This window comes from Peromyscus maniculatus, chromosome 13 (genome assembly GCF_049852395.1).
Source record: "Peromyscus maniculatus bairdii isolate BWxNUB_F1_BW_parent chromosome 13, HU_Pman_BW_mat_3.1, whole genome shotgun sequence".
NCBI classification, from domain to species: domain Eukaryota; kingdom Metazoa; phylum Chordata; class Mammalia; order Rodentia; family Cricetidae; genus Peromyscus; species Peromyscus maniculatus.
The window spans coordinates 35269722-35291377 of record NC_134864.1 but is presented as its reverse complement, the minus strand read 5'-3'; the positions used below and the strand labels follow the sequence as shown (position 1 = coordinate 35291377).

Genomic DNA, 21656 nt, shown 5'->3' with positions numbered 1-21656 from the left:
ATAAGGCTATGATACGTACAGCCTTCCTTGAACACTTCATTTTGCCACATACTAGAGGCTTCAATAAATGGAAGTGGCCTGGCCTCTCCAAGTCAGAGAGGTCTTGACCTTATCTGACCTTGAGGAGTGTAACACGAATGGTACGGAGTTTTTTTTTTATTATTATTATAAGACCACTTAGTGATTGCTGTTACAGAGGAGTAAGGTCACTCAGCACCATGAGAAAAACGGCTAGGAAGAGGCTCCAGTGCACGGCAGCCATCTCTGGGTGTGTGCCCTGAGCTTTGTTTTCCGTGTCAATCATAGGTGGTGGCTGCTTTCCACTTTTCTTTCTGCCCTGCCCTGTCTAGTTCACAGTGCCCCTAGTTTAATAGGGAAGCAAAATGTAAAGGTTGGTATGGTGATATTTTATTTGTACTGAAATGTGATTTTATTTGTATGTTAATAAATAAAGTTGCCTGGGGGTCAGAGCTAATAGCAAGCCATAGCAGAAACTGGGCGTTGGTGGCAAGCACTTGGTAGGCAGAGTTAGGTGGATCTCTTGTGAGTTCAAGAATACAGCCAGCATGGAGACACACACCTTTAATCTCAATACCAACCATAGAAAACCTGGAGGTCTGTACAGACGGGCAGTGACGAGGAGGTCATGTGGTTGGGTTTACAACCAATGAGAAGGCAGAACAGAAAGTCAATAAAAGGACAGACAGACAGGAAGTAGGCCTCTTGTGGAGAGGAAGGACAGCAGTGGCAGTAGGGTAAGAAAGGATTTTTAGCTCTTAGCTATTGCTCTGACCTCTTGGGCCTTTAACTCTGCAATTGGCTCTGTGTTTCTCATTTAATAAGACGGTTACATCTACAGGGTGGCCTTCTTACTCCTTGCACATCACCGAGCTTGGAGAGCAACCATACCTGGAAGTTTAGAATGTAAACCATCTCGCGGGGCTCCGTGTCTAAGTTTAGACTTTCACTGTTCATGGGGACACACACTATTTACCAAACACTCTCCTCTCCCAAAGCTAGTAACTCTTAGTCGTCTTTAATCAAGAAGAGGCTTTTATATCAAATTAAAAGATTATCACAGGGGGTAGGGAGATGGCTCAATAGACGAGAGTGCTTAGTGCGCAAGCAGGAGGACCTGAGTTCAAATCCCCAGTATCCCCATAAAAAGCCAGGGTTGACTGCAGCAGGTGCATCTATAAGTGAAGGACTTGGGCAGGGGCATAGACAGGAGGAGGGTTGCTGGGGCTTGCTGCCTGCCAGCCTTGCTACAGGCTCTGTGAGAGACCCTGTTGCTAGGGAATCAGATGGAGAATGATAAAGCAGGATGCCTGATGCTGCCCTCACAAACACAAACACAAACACACACACACACACACACACACACACACACACACACACACACACAACACACATATGTATCCATCCTGGGGCTGTATAGGAGAGTTCAGGCTGACAGTAAAGGTAAAAAACCTAATCATTTTTTAAATAAACACTGACAATTCTTTTATTATTATTAGCTATAATGCTAAGGACACATCCATTAGTTCTTGCTTCGTGTGTTTTAGTCCAGACTCTGACAGACTGGGAACACATCCACTTTGAGACAAAGAGCCTGGAAGTGCTAATTCCAGAAGCCATCAGTGGTTGACTTTGGAAACAGTCCAAGAAAAGCAGAAGAACTGAGTTAATTCCAGGCAGACTGAAGTAATGGTTCTCTCAAGTGTGACCCAATTCCCAAGCTAACAGTTCGTCTTCTAACTTTACGAACTGTCTATAGATTCTTGAGGACTGTGCACTATCCTATAATGAATGCATGCACAGACCTGTAAAACTAACCCAACATGTGAATCCTATCAGAAACCTGAAGTTGGTGGGTCCTGATTGTCTATAAAATCTACTTTCAACTCCACAGGCAAAAACTCAAGTCTATGAACCACTCTTCTCCACACGCTACTCTGCATTCCATGCAGCACAATGCTACCAGAATGAACCTTATCACCTTTGGGCCCACTGGTTTAGTGAAGAATGCAAGGAATGGAATGTAACACACTTGATGACAAGCCTCTATGACAGAGAGTGGTTGGGTGCTCCATCTAACCCTGTGCACTTGAAAAACCAACAAAAACTACTTTTCACATTTCTCAAAAATAAACCAACAGCCTGGAGATTCTTTTTTTTTTTTGTATAAAACCAGGTTCCAGTCCATGAACATAAAACATTGCCTTGAGAAGAGTCGTTGGTTCGCCTCAGCCATTACAATCATTACAACCAATACTGCAAGGAACAGTCGGCGGGCATGGACAGGTGGCTGTGGGTACAGTCCCATGTCATGACTGAGATGAAGGCTAGGAAGTGGCAGATTCCAACACCACACACCTAACTGTGACCTGGGGGCTTTCCACCATCCCAGTACTCATACTTGCCATCAGTCTAGTGTCATCTTCACATCTGTGTGGTGTGAAAGGGGCTGCTGATCACTCACACGAGCCCTGGAGTGATGGTCAGTCATATAGATACAGAACCCCAGATCCAGCACACCACAGACTATTCACGAAAGACTATGGGCGATCTCACATAATTTCACAATTGAATTTTTAAAAAGCTGAGAGGTAGTGAAATTAACCTTCTGTACAAGACATGTTCCAATCAACGGGACCATGGTGTGATCGCAGTGTGTCTTAGGGTTTTATTTCTGTGAAGAGATACCATGACCACAGCAACTTTTATACAAAAAAGCATTTAACTGGGGGGTTGCTTTCAGTTTCAGGGGCTTGGTCCATTATGATGGCAGCCCGTCATGGCAGGAAGAATAGTGGCAGGGAGCAGGGCAGCATGCAGGCATGGTGCTGGAGAAGTAGCTCAGAGCTACATCCTAATCAGTAAGTAGGCCAAGAGAGTGAGAGAGACACTGGTCCTGGGCATGAGCTTTTGCAACCTAAAAGCCCACCCCCAGTGACACACTTCCTCCAACAAGGCCACGCCTGCTAATCCTTATAATCCTTTCAAATAGTTGCACTCCCTGGTAAATAAGCATTCAAATACATGAGCCTATGGAGGGGGGGGGGTATTATTACTCAAACCACCACATGTGTCCTCACTGACCATGAGATTTAGCTGCTGTTGACAGGTTCGCCTAGAATGGAGATAGATGCAACCAGTGAGTTAGAAACCACCTCCTGGGCTGGAGAGATGGCTCAGAGGTTAAGGGCACTGACTGCTCTTCCAGAGGTCCTGAGTTCAATTCCCAGCACCCACATGGTGGCTCCCAACCATCTGTAATGAGATCTGGCACCCTCTTCTGGCCTGCAGGCATACTTGGAGGCAGAATGTTGTATACATAATAAATAAATCTTTAAAGAGAGAGAGAGAGAATTTAAAAAAAAGTTAAAAAAAAAAAAAAAAGAAACCACCTCCCATTATTGCTGCTCTGACTCTACTTTCTCCCCAAAATGTTCTGATCTTTCCCACAGAGACTCAAACATGTGGAACAACTGATGGGAACATCATGTTCCACATGACAGTTTATATCCACCAAGAAGTGTGTTATATTAGTAGATCCACATGCCTAGGCTAATTATTGAGGGCAAAAATGGACTGTCATTTAAGAGGCTTTCTTTTTTTGGGCGGGGGAGGGGGGGGGATAGAGGGCTAGTAATTGAGCTGCTGTGGGATGGTCTGTATGTCAAATGTGTTGCTCTGATTGGTCAATAAATAAAACACTGATTGGCCAGTGGCCAGGCAGGAAGTGTAGGCGGGACTAACAGAGAGGAGAATGGAGAGAACAGGAAGGCAGAAGGAGACACTGCCAGCCGCCGCCATGACAAGCAGCATGTGAACATGCCGGTAAGCCACGAGCCACGTGGCAAGGTGTAGATTTATAGAAATGGGTTAATTTAAGATATAAGAACAGTTAGCAAGAAGCCTGCCACTGCCAAACAGTTTAAATAACATAAGCGTCTGTGTGTTTATTTTATAAGTGGGGTGCCGGACTGCCGGGGCTCAGCGGGACCCGGAGAGAAATTCTCCAGCTACATTGAGCCAAGATTGAACTTTTAGGTAAAATATGCCCAACAATTAAGACCACTCTAGAAGAAATGGGGTGTTTGTAGACTTCTTGAAAACACATGTAAAATTTTGGATAATTATAACCATTGCTGTAGAAAAGTGACCTTGATAGTAGGGTTTCTTTCTTTTTTTTTTTTTTCATTGACTTAAAGTTTTACTATATAACCAAGGTTGTCTTAGAATTAGTGATCCCCTGCCTCAGCTTCCTGAGTACTGGTATGACTGGGGTCGGTACACCACCTCATCTCCTGTGGATTTTCAAAGTTTTATCTTACAAAACCTTGAGAACTAATGGTTCCTTGAAGATGACATTAGCTAATGGTCATTTGTACAAACTTTCATCATGAAGAAGTATTTTCATACTATTTTAATTTCATTAAAACCATCCCAGGACCAATTATTTGACAGTGCAGCAGGTCTCACCGAGACTCCATGGTTTGACTCTTTCCAGGGTCTTGTTTTGGCCTTATCATACACAGTATGTGTTTTAATCAGACCTGTTAAAACCTTGAATTTCATGAAGTATTTTCTGGGAGAAAGCCACAGATGTTATCAAGACCCTTTTACTGGAAATGATCATTCCTTCCACCATCCCATAGAAAGTATTTTCTCACTTCTCTCCCTTGCCAAACACTCTAAATAACCACTTTCAAATTCAGCAATCTAACCTAATTTTAGCAATGCACACTTGCAGAATAAACCATAAAATCGTTGGCACCCAAGAAATTAATTTTAGCAGTTGGCAGTAAAGCTGGCATTTAATTATCAATCATGCAAGAGTGCTAAAAAATATATCAGTTTTCCCCAGTTAACAGAAAAGAATTTTGAGTTCTCCCTCCCCTGATTGGGTCTCTTTTGCTCGAAAGTCCTCAACTTTTTTATTCTATATCCAGGACTCCAGAACAGAGCATAACTCTTAAGTTATTAAGTGGGTTATAGAAGCACTCATATTACATACATTTGCTACAAGTACAATGGTTACTGCAGAGTTAGTCTATTCTGGTCTCTCAATTCTTATTAATAATATACAAGCATTTTCACAAGTTATAAAAATAACTCAGAAGTTGGAAAAATGGTTGACTGGGTAAAGACACTTTCTGCCAAGCCAGAGGACATATTTACACACATACAGAGTAAATTAATTAATTAACTAAGCTCAGAAAAAAATGAAATTTAAACCTTGGGGGACTTTTAAGCCTCAATGTAACTTTGGCTGATTTCGTATGGTCTCTAATAGACCAAAGTTTTGACCCTGGAACTAACTTATGGCAGAAGAGATTGCAACTGTTAAGTTTTACTTGTGTGATGTTTGCTAATCTAATTGTGCCGTAATTTGCTTTCTCTTGTGATTTAAAATGCACTTGTGATATCGATTTACAAATACATCAGGCTACCCCATCATTTCAAGGTTTAAAAAGGTTTTTATCCCAGACCTAAGAGACATCTTGGCAACTGATATGCCATAAATGTCTTTTCCAAATATTTATACAAGGCACCAGAATTGAAGTTTTCATATTGAGCCCATGATGCTTCAAAACATCTCACTTTATTTTATTATTATGCTTAATAGGTTTAATGGTTTGGAATTTAATAGGCCTGGACTGACATAAAGGCACACAGTAAGTATTTATTGCCTGAATTTTCTTTCAGAGTGGCTGTAGGCAAAGATAAATTCCAGTTTGTCTGAGTTACAGGTGTGGTTGTCCAATGTACCTAGTAAAACAGAAGGCAAACACCACACCTTTGGAGCCTCCCATCAGTAATAGCTATGCATCCATATATAATTCCCTATATAATTTCAACCATTAAAAACAGTGGAACTGTAGGTGCGGACCATCAGGATTATTACATTGCTTATATCCCATACCTACAAAATGAGGACTCTCAGATTTAAAAATACATAGCAGCCAGATCTTCTGAAATTTTACTCTTAGTCAGCAACCAAATAGCTGTACTTTTTCTTTTTCCTTTTTTGTTTGTTTGTTTGTTTGCTTGTTTGGTTGGTTTGGGGGGTTGGTAGTTTGTTTGTTTGTTTGTTTGTTTGAGACAGGGTTTCTCTGTAGCTTTGGACCAGGCTGGCCTCAAACTCACAGAGATCCACTTGTCTCTGCCTCCAAGTGCTGGGATAAAGGTGTTTGCCACCACTGCTAGGTTCTGGCTGCACTTTTTCTTAGGCTCTGAACTTCTAGGGATTTGGGTGTGTTGCTTTGTTTTCGGGGAAAGAAAGCAGTGTTTACCAAACACAGCTCTGTGTGTAGCCATACCAACTTCCTTGCAGGCCCCAAGACATGTCTTGTTAGAATCCAGTTTACTGTCCAGCTCAGCTGTGCCCCTTTATGTCTGAAATGCATTCCTCGCCAGTCCAAACCTGTAACAACTGTTAGACCTCGACCACTGTTAGAATTCTGCCTTCACTCCAGCTGCACTACCGCACATGCCCAGTTCAGGAGTTAAGCAAAAGGTCTTGCGTCTTACATTATCAGTGTGCGCTGGTGATTACTTGGGCATGGTCATGAAATCAGCACGTGTGTGGTATAGCTCCGTACTGGGAGCCCTTAAAAAGCCAGGTGCAGACCCCATCCTCTCTCTGCTTTCTCTCTCCCCCCTCTGCACGTGCTCTTTCCCAGGCCTGGTCCTTCCCCACCCCTCTTCCTTCTATTAAAGCTCTAAATATTAATATTGGGTTCTGTCATGACCATGACCTTTTTGCCGGTAACCAGTGCCACCACCAGCGCCATTTATCTTTCAACCATACCTTTATTTTATATTATTTAAAGATACCCACAGTTTAGGATGGTACCCAAGCTGCTCCATTCATGGATGCTTTTCCTCCGCATAGGAAAAGAAGACTCCGTTTATTTTTATTGATAGCAGTTTTGCAATGTAAGAGACACACACTATATACATGTACTAGGTATATGTGTGTGTATGTTTGTTTATGTGATGGTGAGTATGCATGCTATAGCATGTATGTAAAGGTCAGACAACAACCTTGGGAACTGGTCCTCACTTTGTTTGTGTGAAGTAAGGTTTTCTTGTGGTTATCCTGCTGGCCATGACACACTAGCTGGCTTATCAGATTCTTTGTCTGTCTCCACCTCCCACCTGCTCTTTAAGAGCTGGGATTCGGCAAGCTCATGGCACATGTCTGACTTCTTCTTCTTTTTTTTTTTTTTTTTTTTTTTTTTTTTTTTTTTGGTTTTTTGAGACAGAGTTTCTCTGTGTAGCTTTGCGCCTTTCCTGGAACTCACTCTGTAGTCCAGGCTGGCCTCGAACTCACGAAGATCCGCCTGGCTCTGCCTCCCAAGAGCTGGCATTAAAGGCGTGCGCCACCACCACCTGGCAATGTCCAACTACATATAGGTTCATCTGGATTTACATTTCCTTAATAAGCATTCCTCTTCCTTATATTCCATTCGCTTTATGTTCCTACTCACTCACAGAGCAGACACTCACAAGCATTCTTTTCTGAAAAAGTGAAGGTAGGATCAACTCTCCCTGCAAGGGTCAACCCAAAGCCTGAATTTCCCATGTCCTCCCTGAATGTTGGTAATGATTAAACCAACATTTTAGTTAATTTCCCACCTCTGTACTAGTCTAGCCTAGCAACACACGTGAGTCATTTCTCCTGAACACCACGATGAGCTTCTGGTAATCTAGAGACAATCTTAAACTTGTGGGCTCATCCTAGCAACAAAAGCAGTTGAGAACAGAAGATGGACAGTGGAAAATTCCCTGACATGTGATAAACACAGTTATTCTCCACTTATCATGCCTCTTGAATAAAATGAGCAACTCTGAGTATATCAACATCTTTCGTTTAATTTTTTTTCCCCTATGCCCTGATTAGATTGTTCTCTGGAGCTTGGTGAAAAGCCAGACTTCTTTGTATTCTGTCCTGCTTCAAATCATTCAAGAAAAGAGAAAGAAATACAAATCAGAAGTTCTGGGCAATTTTCAAGCTAACTTAAATTGGAAAAAAAAAAAATGAATAATTTGAGACCCTTTTCCTATTTCTTAGAAATGCTTATTTGCTCTTTCCTTTTTTTAAAGATACACTTTTTAATTGTATGTGTGTTAGCAGAGGTGGTAGGGGGGCCAGGGGGAGTATGTGCATGTGAATGTTTTCTTGCAGAGGCTAGAGGTATGAAATTTCCCCCACAGAACTAGAGTTACAGGTGGCTGTGAGCTATCCAACACGGGTACCTGGAACTGAACTCAGGCTCTCAGCAAGAGCGGAGTCATCTCTCCAGCCCCCAGTTTGATTTTTCTCCTTAATTTCTTATTTAATCATTCTTAATATGAAATTTTTTCAACTTTGTTCAAAAGACCATACTTAATAGGCTAAACTCACCGCTCTAGAGTAATGTCCACTTAAATGTTTATTAAGAGCTTTGATCCCCAGGGCTAGGAAGTGGCTCAGGAGAGCACTCATGCAGCATGGCCAGGGTACAAAGAAAGAAAAACAAATAATTGTATTCCTACTTCAGCCTACATGGCACTCATGAAAAAATGTATGCCTTGACAAAGATTCTTCAGTTGCAAACAAAATACATAATAATGAGGTAGGCAGTGGCGTATCCATCCTTCCACTCAAAACTCAAGCTGTAACCTCATTAGTGACATCCCAGACCACACCTGTTCACCTTATCTTTTACAAAGGCTTTTCAGTGTGGACAACATTGTATGTTTTGTTTTGGTTTTAGAAACAGGGTCTCCCTCCATATTCCACACTGGCCTTTTAACCCAGGCTGGCCTGGAATGCATGGCAATCCTCCAGCTTTGGTCTCTCAAATGCTTGGATTAGAGGTATGAGCCACCATGCCTGGCTGCATTCTTAAAGTACTGAAACCATGGGATCAAATGGGTTTCGAAAGCCAGGGTTTACACACACTGCCCTTGGAACTGAGGATGTGACTGCATAGTAAAGAAACTGAGCCAGGACAAGTGACCTGGGCCTGTAATCCCAATAACTCAGGAGGCAGAAGCGATTAGATCAAACATTCAATGCCTGTCTGGGCAACTTTGTGAGATGTGTCTCAAAATACAAAGTAAAATGAGGGCTGGGGACAGAGCTCAGGGGCAAAGCACTTGCCTGCCAGGTACAAAAACCCTAGATTCAATCCCCAGCATGGGAAGGGAGGCAGAGAGAGAAGGAAAGAAGAAAGGAGGGAACAGAGGGACAGAAGGATGCAAGAGAAAGAAAGAAAGAAAGAAAGAAAGAAAGAAAGAAAGAAAGAAAGAAAGAAAGAAAGAAAGAAAGAAAGAAAGAGAAGAAAAGAAAGAGAAAAGAAAGAGGAAGGAAGGAATAAGTTCTATCTACAGTTTTGAATCACTTTTAAGCTATGATATTCTTATAACACCTTTCAACACCACTCCATTTGTGCAGCCTATGATATTTCATTTATTTTATTAATTCAACTAAGTTCTTTATAAGCCATTCTAAAATGTTGCCCTATTTCTCTTCATGATAGCCCTATCTGACAGTTTTGGAATGTGTTCCTGGTGCCAGGCACTGTACTAACTGAATTGGATAATCTCACCCAATGCTCAGGTAACCTTGAGCAGAGTGAACAAGGAATGTGAGACCTGGGATCACACACAGGGACAGGGCTGCCTGCCTGTCCTCTCTCTCTACCACATGATGTCCACACCTTCCTTTAGAAGTGAGCGGGTAGGAGTGTCATGAAGGGCCAGGAAAGATGCCCAAAGTGTCACTTCCAGAGGAAACACACAGGCAAGTATGTACACACAGAAGCAGCTTTTCCGACAGCATGCTTTATCATCAGACGGGATTGTGACACTCTTTAGAAACATAATCATTTCATTCCCCTTTCATAGCTTCACCTGTAACATAAAATTTGCTGTGTGGATTGTGGAGGGAAAGAGCAAGGGAGAACAGGTGGGGAGGCTAAGGAGCAGACATGAAACCTGAAGAAAGGCAATTCAGTGACAATTCGAATCTGTGACCTCATCTGTGTGTGTGTATGCGTGTGCGTGTGCGTGTGTGCACATGTGTGTGTGTGTGTGTATGTGTGCATGCATGTGTGCTTGTATATGGTTGTGAGCCTGTGTGCCATGGAGCATGTGTGAAGATCAGAGGATGCTGAGGTCTCTTTGCTGTTTTCCTGTTGTACATCAGGCCAGTTGGCCTGTGAGCTTCTGGGGATTCTCCTGTCTCCACTTCTCACATCTCTTATAAGAGCACTGGGACTACAGACTACATTGGTTATGCACTGGCTATTTTTTTTTAACTTTCTTTTAATTTATTCCTTGTTTCTTTCACATCATGCATCTCCATCCCATACTTTCATATCCACCCTCTGCCCTTGCAGCCTCTCCTCCAAAATAAAATAAAATAAAATTTAAGAGAAAAAAAAAAGAAAAGAGACAGGGGGAAAATTCAGTCTCGTCATGGAAGCTGTAGTGTGACAATAAATAAATCCTTTTGTCCATACATCTTTACTTGCAAGTGTTCATTGCAAAGAGTCCTTGGTCTGTTTCAGGGCCTCTGGTTTCTGCTACACTATCGATGCTGGGCCCTCACTGGGACTCCTCTTGGGTGTCCTGCTGTTGCCCTGTGTTGTGAAGATCCTGCAGCTTTGGGCCTGCAGGACTGGTCCCTTCACATGCTCCAGCAGATCACAGATGGGGTGGATGTCGGGGTGGGCCAACACATAAGCCTGGTTCTGGGCCTGGGTAGTTGCAGGATTGCTCTCCCTGGACCTCACCACCAGGGTGAGCTCTCCTGCATTGTCCTGGCTAGTTTACTCCATGTAGGGATGAGTAAGGGGCAGGGCCAATTCTCCTGCTTTCATGTCCTCAGGGTTGGCTCTCCCACACCTACACCTTCAGGGCCTGTTCTACTGTGCTGCCCAGATGTGTTGTAGGGGCCGCTCCCCAGTGCTGCAGCTGATGAAGAGCAGGAACAGCTCTCCTGCTCTGATGGCCTCAGGGCCAGCTCTCCCACCTGCCTCAGGCATGGCCTGGGGGCAGGGAGAGGCAAAGGCAGGGCATCACGACAGATGAGTAACGAGGACAGCTCTCCCATGCTCACCCACACCTCTGTCAACAGGATTGGCTCTACTGTGCTACCCAGGAGAGGTGCAGGGCCTGCTCTCCCGAGTGTTGCAGCTGGTGGACGACAGGCACAGCTCTCCCACCCTGAACTGGCTTCTCACGTGCATTCTGCGGATGAGAACATAGGTCTTCAAACTCGCGTGGATAACTCCGTTGCCTGCCACGCCATCTTCCCAGCCCAACAGCTTCTTTTTCACTTCTTCATGGAATGATTTAATCTTTGTTTTGTCTTGCTTTCAAGGTGCAGTCTCTCTGTGTAGCTCAGGTCAGGCTGGCCTCTAGCTGGCAATCCTCCTGCCTCATCCTCCCTAGCGCTGTGTTTATGAGCATACATACCACACTATCTTAATCTTGTAGGTATGTTTGGTGTCTTCTGAACACAGAAGCCAATACCAGAAGGTGTGACAAACATCTCTGTCATTCCTAAGAGCAGATGAGAAATGTCATATGTGTCGTTACCAAGTCTCTTCAGAGTCAGTAAGAGGGAATGAGGTATAAGATTGTTTTTTTCACTCTCCTCCTCTGATCTCTCTCTCTCTTCTTATACAGAAAGATAGAAGGCAAAAGTCCTGCAAATCTGGCCAAGAGACCAAAACAGATCAACAAATGGATAGAAAGTATGTGTCCACATACATGTATATGCACGTGTACATATGCACATATGTATACATACAAGTGTGCATATGTATTTTATGGGGCCTCTTCTGCTTACATCTCAACTCGAGACATGCCCAGATCCAGGAAAGGGAAAAAAAACATTACAGTGTTTTTCTGAAAATATAACATTACTTTCAATTCATTCCTATATAATTTAAAATGTATTACTTGCATATAACAAAAATGGAAGTGTATAAAAGAATGCATAATTTTAAAAATAAATATTCTAAAATGGATCTGAAAATCATTATTATATTAAACAAAATAAGTCAAACTCAGAAAGATAAGTACTGCCATGTTGTCTCTCATTCAAAACCTAGATTTAACATTATGTATGTATTTAGATATAGACGCTTGTAGGTCACAAAACTAAAAGGGGATCATAGGAGTGGAAGAAGAAATCATAAAGGAAGGAAGGAACAGAGAGGGTAATAGAATCCACACAGTGAGAAGGCAGTGGGGCCAACTGAAGGAAGCCAGCCAGCTGCAGAGTCTGGGAAGAGAATGAATAAGAACATGGTCTAATGACATACATGTCATATGCTATGCTGAAACTTACTACACCGTGTGCTAGCCTAAAAAATTATCAAGATGATAAAAATATGAGAAAATGTTTAGAGATAGGCTCGAAAAACTGAAAAATAAAGGTTTTTGTTTTGCTTTGCTTTTGTTTTTTTACCATCAGACACCTAGAGCCAATTGTCAGAGACAAGCACCATCTTGTATATCCTTCTAGAACTGCTCAGTTTCAATACAGTTGTATTTGTCTCTTTTTTATATTTTATTCTATTTTTAAGAGATGAGGTCTTACTATGTAGCTCTGGCTGGCCTAGAATGCACAGAGGTCCATCTGACTCTGCCTCCTGAGTGCTGGGATGAGAGATGGGCACAATCACACCCTACAGTCTCTTTATTTTACACATGTAAGAGTACCCAAGCCAACAAATTATGTCATTTACAGGCAGCAGAACAAACACAGCAAGGCTGGTAAAACCCTGGCATCCCACACCCAGGGTTCACCAGAGGATGGGACATGCCAGTCCTTCCTCAGAGATTTACCAGTCCGAAATCAAATGCCAGGAAGTCGAATTGGCTTCTGATACCATGTTGCAGTCAGAACTAGCTCAAGAAAAAGTCCAGAGGTAGCTAAGCCAGGTGGAGGAATGGCCCCACTCCTTTAGGTCAGCAAAGCCATTGCTATTCCCTTTCAAGTACCACAGCAGGGTCTCCACACACACCACATGCCTCAGAAACATCAGAACATCCCTTGTATGCAACATCAAGATCAGCTAGAGGATGCTGTCATTGCCTGGCACACAATAATAGACTGCTCTTCTGCATGACTGAGCCAAATCTTAGCGGAACTTACACCATCACACCAAGAGTATGAGCTCCGTGAGGCTAGGGTGTTTCTAGTCTTTTCAAGTCAGTCTCTGAAGCCTTGATCCAGATGACTTCTGTGAACATGGGGTCACTGCACAGGGGCCTTCGTTCAGAAGGACATGGCACATGGGTTAATTCTCTCCTATCACTGTCTTCAAATTCTCAAAATGTTTTGAAGAAGAAATCTTGTGTTTTGGGTCTGGTGCTGGGTACCATACATTAAGTAGCTAGCCTGCTCTGTCATAGAGCTGATACCCGATGTATTTATCCAATATACAAGTGAGTGGATTAGCAAAGGTTGTTTTAGAATGCATCAAGGGGCTGGTGTGATGATGGCTTGGTAGGTAAAGTATATACAAGCATGAGGACCTGAGTTCAGATCCCCAGCATCCATGTAAATGCTAAGTACCATAGCATGGGCCTGTAACCCCAGTGCTCCCAGGAGCTCATGGCCAGCCAGTCTAGCCAAAATGGCAAGCTCCAGTGAGAGACTGTCTCAAAAAAAAAAAGACTGAAAGGTAAGCAGGAAGATAGCTGGTGTCAATCTCTAACCTCCACACCTACACAGAGGGACATGCATGCAGGCATACATACACATGTGCACACATAGATTACAAGATGAATACAGGTCAAGAAACTACAACCTATAGGCAAAATCCGCACCCACCCCGAGCTTATTATTGTATACATTTATTGGCTGCCTTAATTCGAAAAAGAATAGTTGAATAATAGAGACTTCAGGGTCTGCAAAACCTGAAATATTACCAGCCAGCCTTTCCAAAAAAGTGTGGTACCCTAGAACAGTGCCTTACCACACAGTCTCTCATATATTCCTATCTAAAAAACAATCAGAAAAGCCAATAGCCTCGTGAGACCTGGAGGTCTAGCCTGAAGTAGCTAGCCACAAACAATCTTTGTTTTGGTACTTTATAAGTATGTGTGGATTTTGTATCTTGAACCTAAATATGTATTGTTAGGTCCCAAAGACACTCAGGATAAATGACTAACTGGGGTGCCTATTAAAATATCAAAGTGGATGTTGGCTGCCAGACTCCCCCAGCATTGCAAGTTACAGAGTCCTGACTCCTCTCAGCACTTCTGACCCCCTCCCTCTCCCCTAAATCTCTCCAGCCTCTGAGTTTCCTTCCCCTTCCCTCAGATTCCTATAAACACAGCTATTTCAGCCATGTGCTCCTTTGGTTCTTGTCTCGACTCTTCTCCTCTCTTGGTCCTTGTTCTCTTGGCTCCTCTTCCTAACTCTCCCCGCTCTCTCCTAGTCTCTCTCCTCAAATGGCCTGGTTCAGTCTGCTGACCATATCTAGTGTACTTCTTTCTCTCCCTGCTTTGGACCCTTCCAGATGATCTGGCTGAATCCTCCCTCACATCTACAACAAAAACCTCCTGACCACACCTAGGAGTGGTTATAGCCTCATTTTCATTCAGGCATGTGTTTTTATATAAATACTTTCTTCCAAATCTAAGCAATGTGCCAAAGATGACTCATGGTTTTCTCTTGGCGTTCACCTCCTATAATGGTGGTTCTTAACTCTGGGTCGTGACCCTTTAGGAGTTGAATGACCTTTTCATAGGGGTCACATATCAGATAGCCTGCATATCAGATGTTTATATCGCCATTCATAACAGTGGCAAAATTACAGTTACGAAGTAGCAACAAAAATAATTGTATGGTTGAGGGTCACCACAACATGAGGAACTGTATTAAAGGGTCACAGCATTAGGAAGGTTGAGAACCACTGCTCTATAAGGCTAGCACACAAAGGAAGCAGGCACCTCAGTTTGCAAATCAGGCTTAGTTCCTCTTTTATACACTCAGTTTGGAAGTCTCCCACAGCCTTTAAGAGTCTACTGAACTTGGACACAAGGCAGTCATTTTCACTGCAGAAACCGTGTGTGAGAAGACCCAGCAAAGTCATTAACATATAGACCTCCTTATGCCCTTCTTCTTGCCTGAAAGTACTTGAAGCCCATGCCTGATCACACCAAATGACTAATGAGTGACCATCCTTTTCCCCCAGGCAGTTCTTAGCAACTATTTAGAGAGAGCAATTTGGAGAGCCAGCTCTACCTGTCCAGGAAGCTTCCACACTGGGGGACTTTAGGGGCAATGTTTTGCAGGCCAGCTTCCTAAGGCATTCCATTCCCAGCAGGAACCATCGGCAGAATTTCCCACACACTGTTAGAATTCCTACCTGACCAAGCTACTAGAAGGTGTAGACATCTCTCCAGATAGTTGGGGAGATCGCTAGCGTGATTCAGGGGCCCTTCTGTCATCCACAATGTCCATTCTTTTAAGTCACAGGATCTTAAAGCTTTTGCTTAAAGAGAGTTTTCCGGGTAATGGCTAGGATGTTTCACAAACTGGGAACTCCACTAGAAAGAAGCATCAGGGGAGGATAAGATATACAGAAAGGAAAGGAAAACTCTATGAGAGAGACAAGGAGCAGATCAACGTAGAAAGCAACCGAGAAGAGCTCTGATCTCTGGAAGAAGTTCTGGTTATGGCGACAAGAAGATAAAACTGAAGAAGTGATTCATGGGGACCTCAAGAAGTATGAGTGTCTAGGGACTCTTAAAGGAATTTCAGTGTGTGTGTGTGTGTGTGTAAAAGGGAGGTAGTTTTTGCCACTATACTCTAGCTCATAATGGCACAATTCATAGAGCCCCCAAAGAACAGGCACTGACCACCCAAGCTGACAAATACACACTGCACCAACTGCTTCTGGCCAGTTCTGCTGGTAAAACCCCACAAAAAATCTGCAAGTAGATGGCAATATTTAGCACAAACGGGAAAAAAGTGCCAGGAGCTAAGAAGTAGTCCTCATCATCCGCAGGGGTCAATACTAGCCTAAGTGGTAGTTAGTGTTGGGAGACATATGGGAAGAGCTTGTCGTAAGTGAGCACTTGGGACAACTGGATCCCAAAAGTCACCCCACACACAAACTCCTCCCAAGCCCCCATCCCACACTAACAGCTGGCCAACAGCCCAGACCAAGCCTCAGGGATGAAAATACTCATTACTCTGATGGATTCCATTCCCCTTGAGCTGGAATTTAAAACTGCCAAAATATCTCCAGGCTTATTTCAATTTATCTAAGTCTCAAACAGTAACGTTGCTATACCAAGGAGAGGGAGTGTGGTGGGATCTGGAGACTTGAGATTGCTTCCTCCGTCTTCATGCCCTGCCCCAACAGGGGCAAGTTTGTTTTTTGTTTTTTGTTTTTGTTTTTTTGGTTTGTTTGTTTTGTTTTGTTTTGTTTTTAAGATTTATTTTATTTATCATGTACACAGTGTTCTGTCTGCATGTACCCCTGCCGGCCAGAAGAGGGCACTAGATCTCATTCTAGATGGTTGTGAGCCACCATGTGGTTGCTGGGAATTGAACTCAGGACCTCTGGAAGAGCAGCCAGTGCTCTTAACCTCTGAGCCATCTCTCCAGACCCCAGGGGCAAGTTTTTAAATAATTGGATTTGGGAGGTGGGTCCACTTATGCTGCTTCAAAGGAATACCTATCTGAGAGAGAAATGGCTTCACAATCCAGTCAGCAAGTTCTTCTCATATTTAAAATCACAAACACAAGTTGGGCATTGTGGCACACACCTAGAATCCCAGAACTCAGAAGGCAGAGGCAGGAGGATCACTGCAAATATGAGGCCAGCCCTGTGGTCAACATACCCAGTTTCAAGCTACTCAAGATTAAATAGTGAAACCTTGTCTAAAAAAGTTGAAAAGAAATTACAAACACAAAAACCCTCTGACTGGGTTAATATCAATCTATCTCACTCCATACTTTACCAAACATTACAAGAACTGAGTTTACAACAGAATTATTCACATTTCCAAAGGGACCTCCTTCTGGGTTTCTTCAATAAGAGCAACTTTCTAGAAGGACTTCATAATCAAGGCCCACTTGCATTTTTTTTTTTTCAGAGCTGAGGACCAAACCCAGGGCTTGCCTAGCAAGCGCTCTACCACTGAGGTAAATCCAACCCTGCATTTTCTACTAAACATGTCCTTAAAGCCTCAACTGTCTCTCTAGCTGTCCCCATGCTATTATAAGGAAAAATAAGACAATAACCAAAAATCCTCCTCCATCATCAAGCATTTGATAGTAAATTCCTATTGATAATATCTTAAAAACATAGAGGGGTTGGGGTATTCCTAAGCACAATAGGCTTAGCATTGTTTTCCAAAGTAGGCATTTCTAACACAAAGGCAAAATTAAGGTACAGTTGATTCAGTTGGCTTGATCAAGATGAAACCCAGCCCCCCTGCACACATGACATGAAGCCTAGAGTGGAATGGACCACTTTTGGAAAGAATCTTCTAAAGGAGGCAGCAAGAGATAGGATCTAGGAATGAGGAAGGAGTCACTGACTTTCGCTGGCTGTCGTCACTGGCTGGCTGAGCACTGGGGCTGGTGAGCAATAGAACAGTCACATATCTTCTCCTGACAGCAGAGCAGGAGGTGAAGTGCTGCTGAGAACATACAAGGGTGGGGTTTCTCAAAGCACTTGTGTGTGTGCACTTGTTCATGGTCCTGGGGCATCTCCATGGCAACGAGAACACCAAAGACCTTTTTGTTTCCATGGGTTATACCCATCGATAGTTACTGTATTCAAAAAACAAAGAAAACAGAAAAAGTAACTTCAGATATTTACTCATTCCATTAAAAAGAATAAAGAGAGGGGTGAAGGAAGAGGAAAGAAAATTCATGAAAGGAGGAGCATCATATAAGAGTCTGGCAAATTCTCTAAGCTGGCCCAATAAAAGACAGCTGGACTCCCCTGTCAACTACTGCAATTGATTTGTTGTGTTATTAATATTTCAGATCACTTGGACTCAGTTTCACCACAGTCTTGAACAGATCACTTGGACTCAGTTTCACCACAGTCTTGAAATAATGCGAATTAAAAGGGTACAACAACATCTTCGCATCCTTACGAAAATGGGTTCGATCTTGCAGACCTCTAAGAAAGCCTTGGGAACCCCTCTGGGTATCCAGGCCACAAAGGAACGCCTGCCGCATCACTTAGGAGCAGTTACTATCCCACCAAACAAATGAGGAAACTCAGACACAGAGAGGTCATACAGTGGCAGGTAAAGGACACCGTGTGACCACCTGGTTTGGAAGTTGCAAGGGTGACCTGAGTCATGGAGGGGAGGAGCTGGCTTACCAAAAGAGCTGGCGACAGTATTTGCCACTAGCAAGCGTGCAAGGGGTGGGGGATGTTGGGGAGCTTGGAGGGGCACGGAGATGGGGACTGGAGAGAAGCTGGAGGATCCGTCCCAGACTTCTGAAGGTCATTCGACAGTGGACAAGAAAAACAAACTCCCACCAGGTGCTGCCTGGAACACGGGGTCCTTCCCTCAGACCCTGCTCCTGCCTACAGAAGTCAGCAGCTTTAGGCTCCATAGAAACTCGGGGGGGGGGGGGGGGCATTCCACCTCCATTAAGCAGATGAGCTGGCTGCCCGGGCACTCTGTCACCTTGTTCCTTGGGAAACTTGAGCAAGCCAAGAGAACTGCTCCATTATTTAGAGCTGCCTTTTTGCACTATACTGTCTTTACCAGGAACCCTCAACAAATAAAACGGGCAGGCAGAGAACCACACTGACATCCCCTGGGCTCCCTGTCCGGGTGTTTAAGCACTGGACTGCTGTCCTCCTCGGTCTCCTTTATAAATTCACCCAGTGCTGCTCTCTGCAGTGAGTCCAGGGCGCGTCTGCAGGAGGTCACTTCTCTGAGAATTTGGGAAGTGTGCGCAGTTGAGGAAGTGGTACAAGCTGCTCTTCCAGTAACTGTCCCAGCAGAAAACAAGCCAGCGCGAAAGGAATCTCAGGTATTGCTTCCACCCAGACAGAACTGAACATCCACTTCTGAGTGTAGCAGGTCTCCCGGCTTTCATCTTCACACACACACACACACACACACACACACACACACACACACACACACACACACACACACACACACACACACACACACACACACCAGTCCGCTCTACGCCATCAGCCGAAAGGTTCATAAAGCGTTGAATGGATAAAGTCGGCTTTCTTGTCAAAACTCGAGCGAAACAAAAACCAAAACTCTAGCGTATGAAATAGACCATACTACATGGGACCCCGCCCACCTCTCCAGCCAAAAACAGGGTTTCATTTCTCTTCTTCACCTTTGCTAATCCCTCCAACTGCAGCACCCTTCTAGGACCTCAGATAGCTCAAATGTCACCTCCTCAAAAAGGACCACCGATTCAAAAGTTTTCTTTCAGCCAGGTTGCTTGAGGCTTCTCCTCACCTTAGAAAGTTATCTTTATTTCACCATTCCATCACAGTCTCCTTCCCTCCGCATCCTCTCAAGAGTGTAAGCACCTAGTCCCCTGCGACATCCCCAGTCAGTGCCTGGCTTGCACCCAGCGATCAGCGAAGGAGATTGAAATGAATGAAGCCGCGGTGCCTGGTGTCCGTGGGACTCGCAGGCGGGGGAGACCTGCACTGTCCGGAGTAGCCGGACCGCCAGCGCGTGTGACTCGGAGGTACCCGGGGCCAGGCTCGGCGCGCACCCCTCCCTGCCGCATGTCCGGCCCTGGAGCCTCAGGTGTCACCCGGAGCGCGCACCGCCCCGGCCAGCTCCACCAAGATGCTCAGCCATACTCACCATGGTGGCCGCAGCCGCCCAGGGTCGCGACAGCGGCGATCGCCAGGGATGCGGCAGCCAGAGGAGAGCGTAGCAGCAGCAGCCGGGCAGGCTGACAGGTGAGGCACCAGCCTCAGACCATGGCTACTTCCCACAATGCCCTTGAACTGAAAGTTTGCAGACTCCTCCCCGCGCCCGGCCGCTCCTCCCCTCCGCCCCTCCCGCACACCTTCCTCCGGCTTCCTCCGCCTGCATCACTCCTCCTCTGCCTCTGCACAGGCCTCCCGTTCCAGCTCCTCCTTCTTCCCTTTCTCAGTCCCTCACACTCACCTTTCCCTCCCTCTTTGTTTTCCCCGCACTGGCAGGAACCCCGCAGCTCGCCCCGCCCCTCATCACCGCTAGCCCCGCCCAGGGCGGTCCTTGCACCTGCGCGCGCACCTTCAGCACCGGCCGCACCTGCAGCCTTGGCTTCTTCCCGGGCTTCTGCTTTCCTTGTCCTGCAACCGAGATGTGAACTTCCTGCACTGGACAAACGTTCGTCGGACCGCCAGAGGTGGTACACCTGAGAAAAGTGTGGAAAGCTTGCCTGACCCTACACCTCAGAGAGGGAGCAGTTCAGAGCTAGAAATAGATGGAAATTTTTCACACTCACACAAACACAAACAGGCATTTTTTGCTTTTACCAAAGTTGCAATCCAAGAACATACATAGCCCTCTCTACTTAAAGTTTTCTAAGACATTATGGTCTTAAAACTCGTGTTTTTTTTTCCCTCCAGTTTTTTTTTCCTCCTGGATTATTTGTGTTGTTTAAATTAAAATATAATTTGTTGTGTATTGGGTGTGGGTGTAAGTTCACATGCGTCCATGGAAAGAAGTACAGAGGCACCTCAAGGATGAATCTTTAATTAGCCTTTCCCAGCTATAGGGTCCTTCCATTGTTCTCCAATTTACACCTTTTAGCAAGTTAATCTTCGTCTCCCACACCTCTCATCTAAGCTTCCCCAAGGGGACAATGCCAAATGCAGGTTCTCAGTTAAGGAATATCACAGTTTTCCAGATTGTTCCTCAACCAAGACTGCATAGGCTTTGTGCCCTTAGAAACTCTCAGCAAGATTCACCTAGAGGGTAACAAGAGAAACAGCGATAACCGGGAAACAAAAGATGGATTAGCACTATGGAGTCAAACCAGATGTAGCTCTGTGGGATTCTCCGCACCATAATTATATCCTTTCCTCCCTTTAACTTCCCCCGTGTGTGCCCCTCCTCTTTGCTTTCTTTGGAAATAATCGCCTCTTTTCCTTTAGTTGTTACTGTTTATGTATGCCTAAATAACTAAATGCAACATGCTCTGTCTGTTTAATGTTCCTTTTTTTTTTTTTTTTTTTTTTTTTGGTTTTTCGAGATAGGGTTTCTCTATGTAGTTTTGGCACCTGTCCTGGATCTCGCTCTGTAGACCAGGCTGGCCTGGAAGAGTGTTACTCTTATGTATATTGTTTCAGAGCCGAACACTTGGGATTGGATAACCAATTAGGAGAGTTTTTAATCGCTGCCATTAAGAATCTCCAAGTCTCAGAGTTCTGAGCAGAGTTTTTAGCACAGATTAATTTGGAGAGAATAGACAGGCTTTGCCCTATACTCAAAGAGAGGCAACGACCCTGGAAAGGTTGGTCTTTGTCTGGATGGCTCTTAGACCCACGAGTCAAGGGAACTCCTTCCCAGGATGCTGTTTTGAACCTTCTGCAGGAGAGGGACCCCTTCCAGAGAGAGGAAAGCAAAGAGAACTAACTCCTGCTGGGCTCCTGAATTCCTGCCACACG

At 44.4% G+C, this 21656-nt stretch overlaps 1 protein-coding gene across 3 annotated transcripts in view; it reads right to left on the bottom strand.

Moving 5' to 3' along the window:
* Ap1s3 (adaptor related protein complex 1 subunit sigma 3) overlaps nt 1–20084 on the bottom strand; it is a 118555-nt gene extending 98471 nt beyond the window's left edge. For 2 of the 3 annotated variants that reach the window (XR_001580256.3, XM_076549979.1), the window contains exon 1: nt 19861–20021. Coding sequence is in view for 2 of the 3 variants with exons in the window: in XM_076549979.1 (XP_076406094.1) it covers nt 19861–19863 (3 nt within the window). In the remaining variant the exon portion in view is untranslated. Of the gene's footprint in view, nt 1–19860 lie in introns of all 3 variants that reach the window. The other variant, XM_006972117.4, reaches the window with a different exon arrangement.
* Between the last annotated feature and the right edge of the window lie 1572 nt (nt 20085–21656).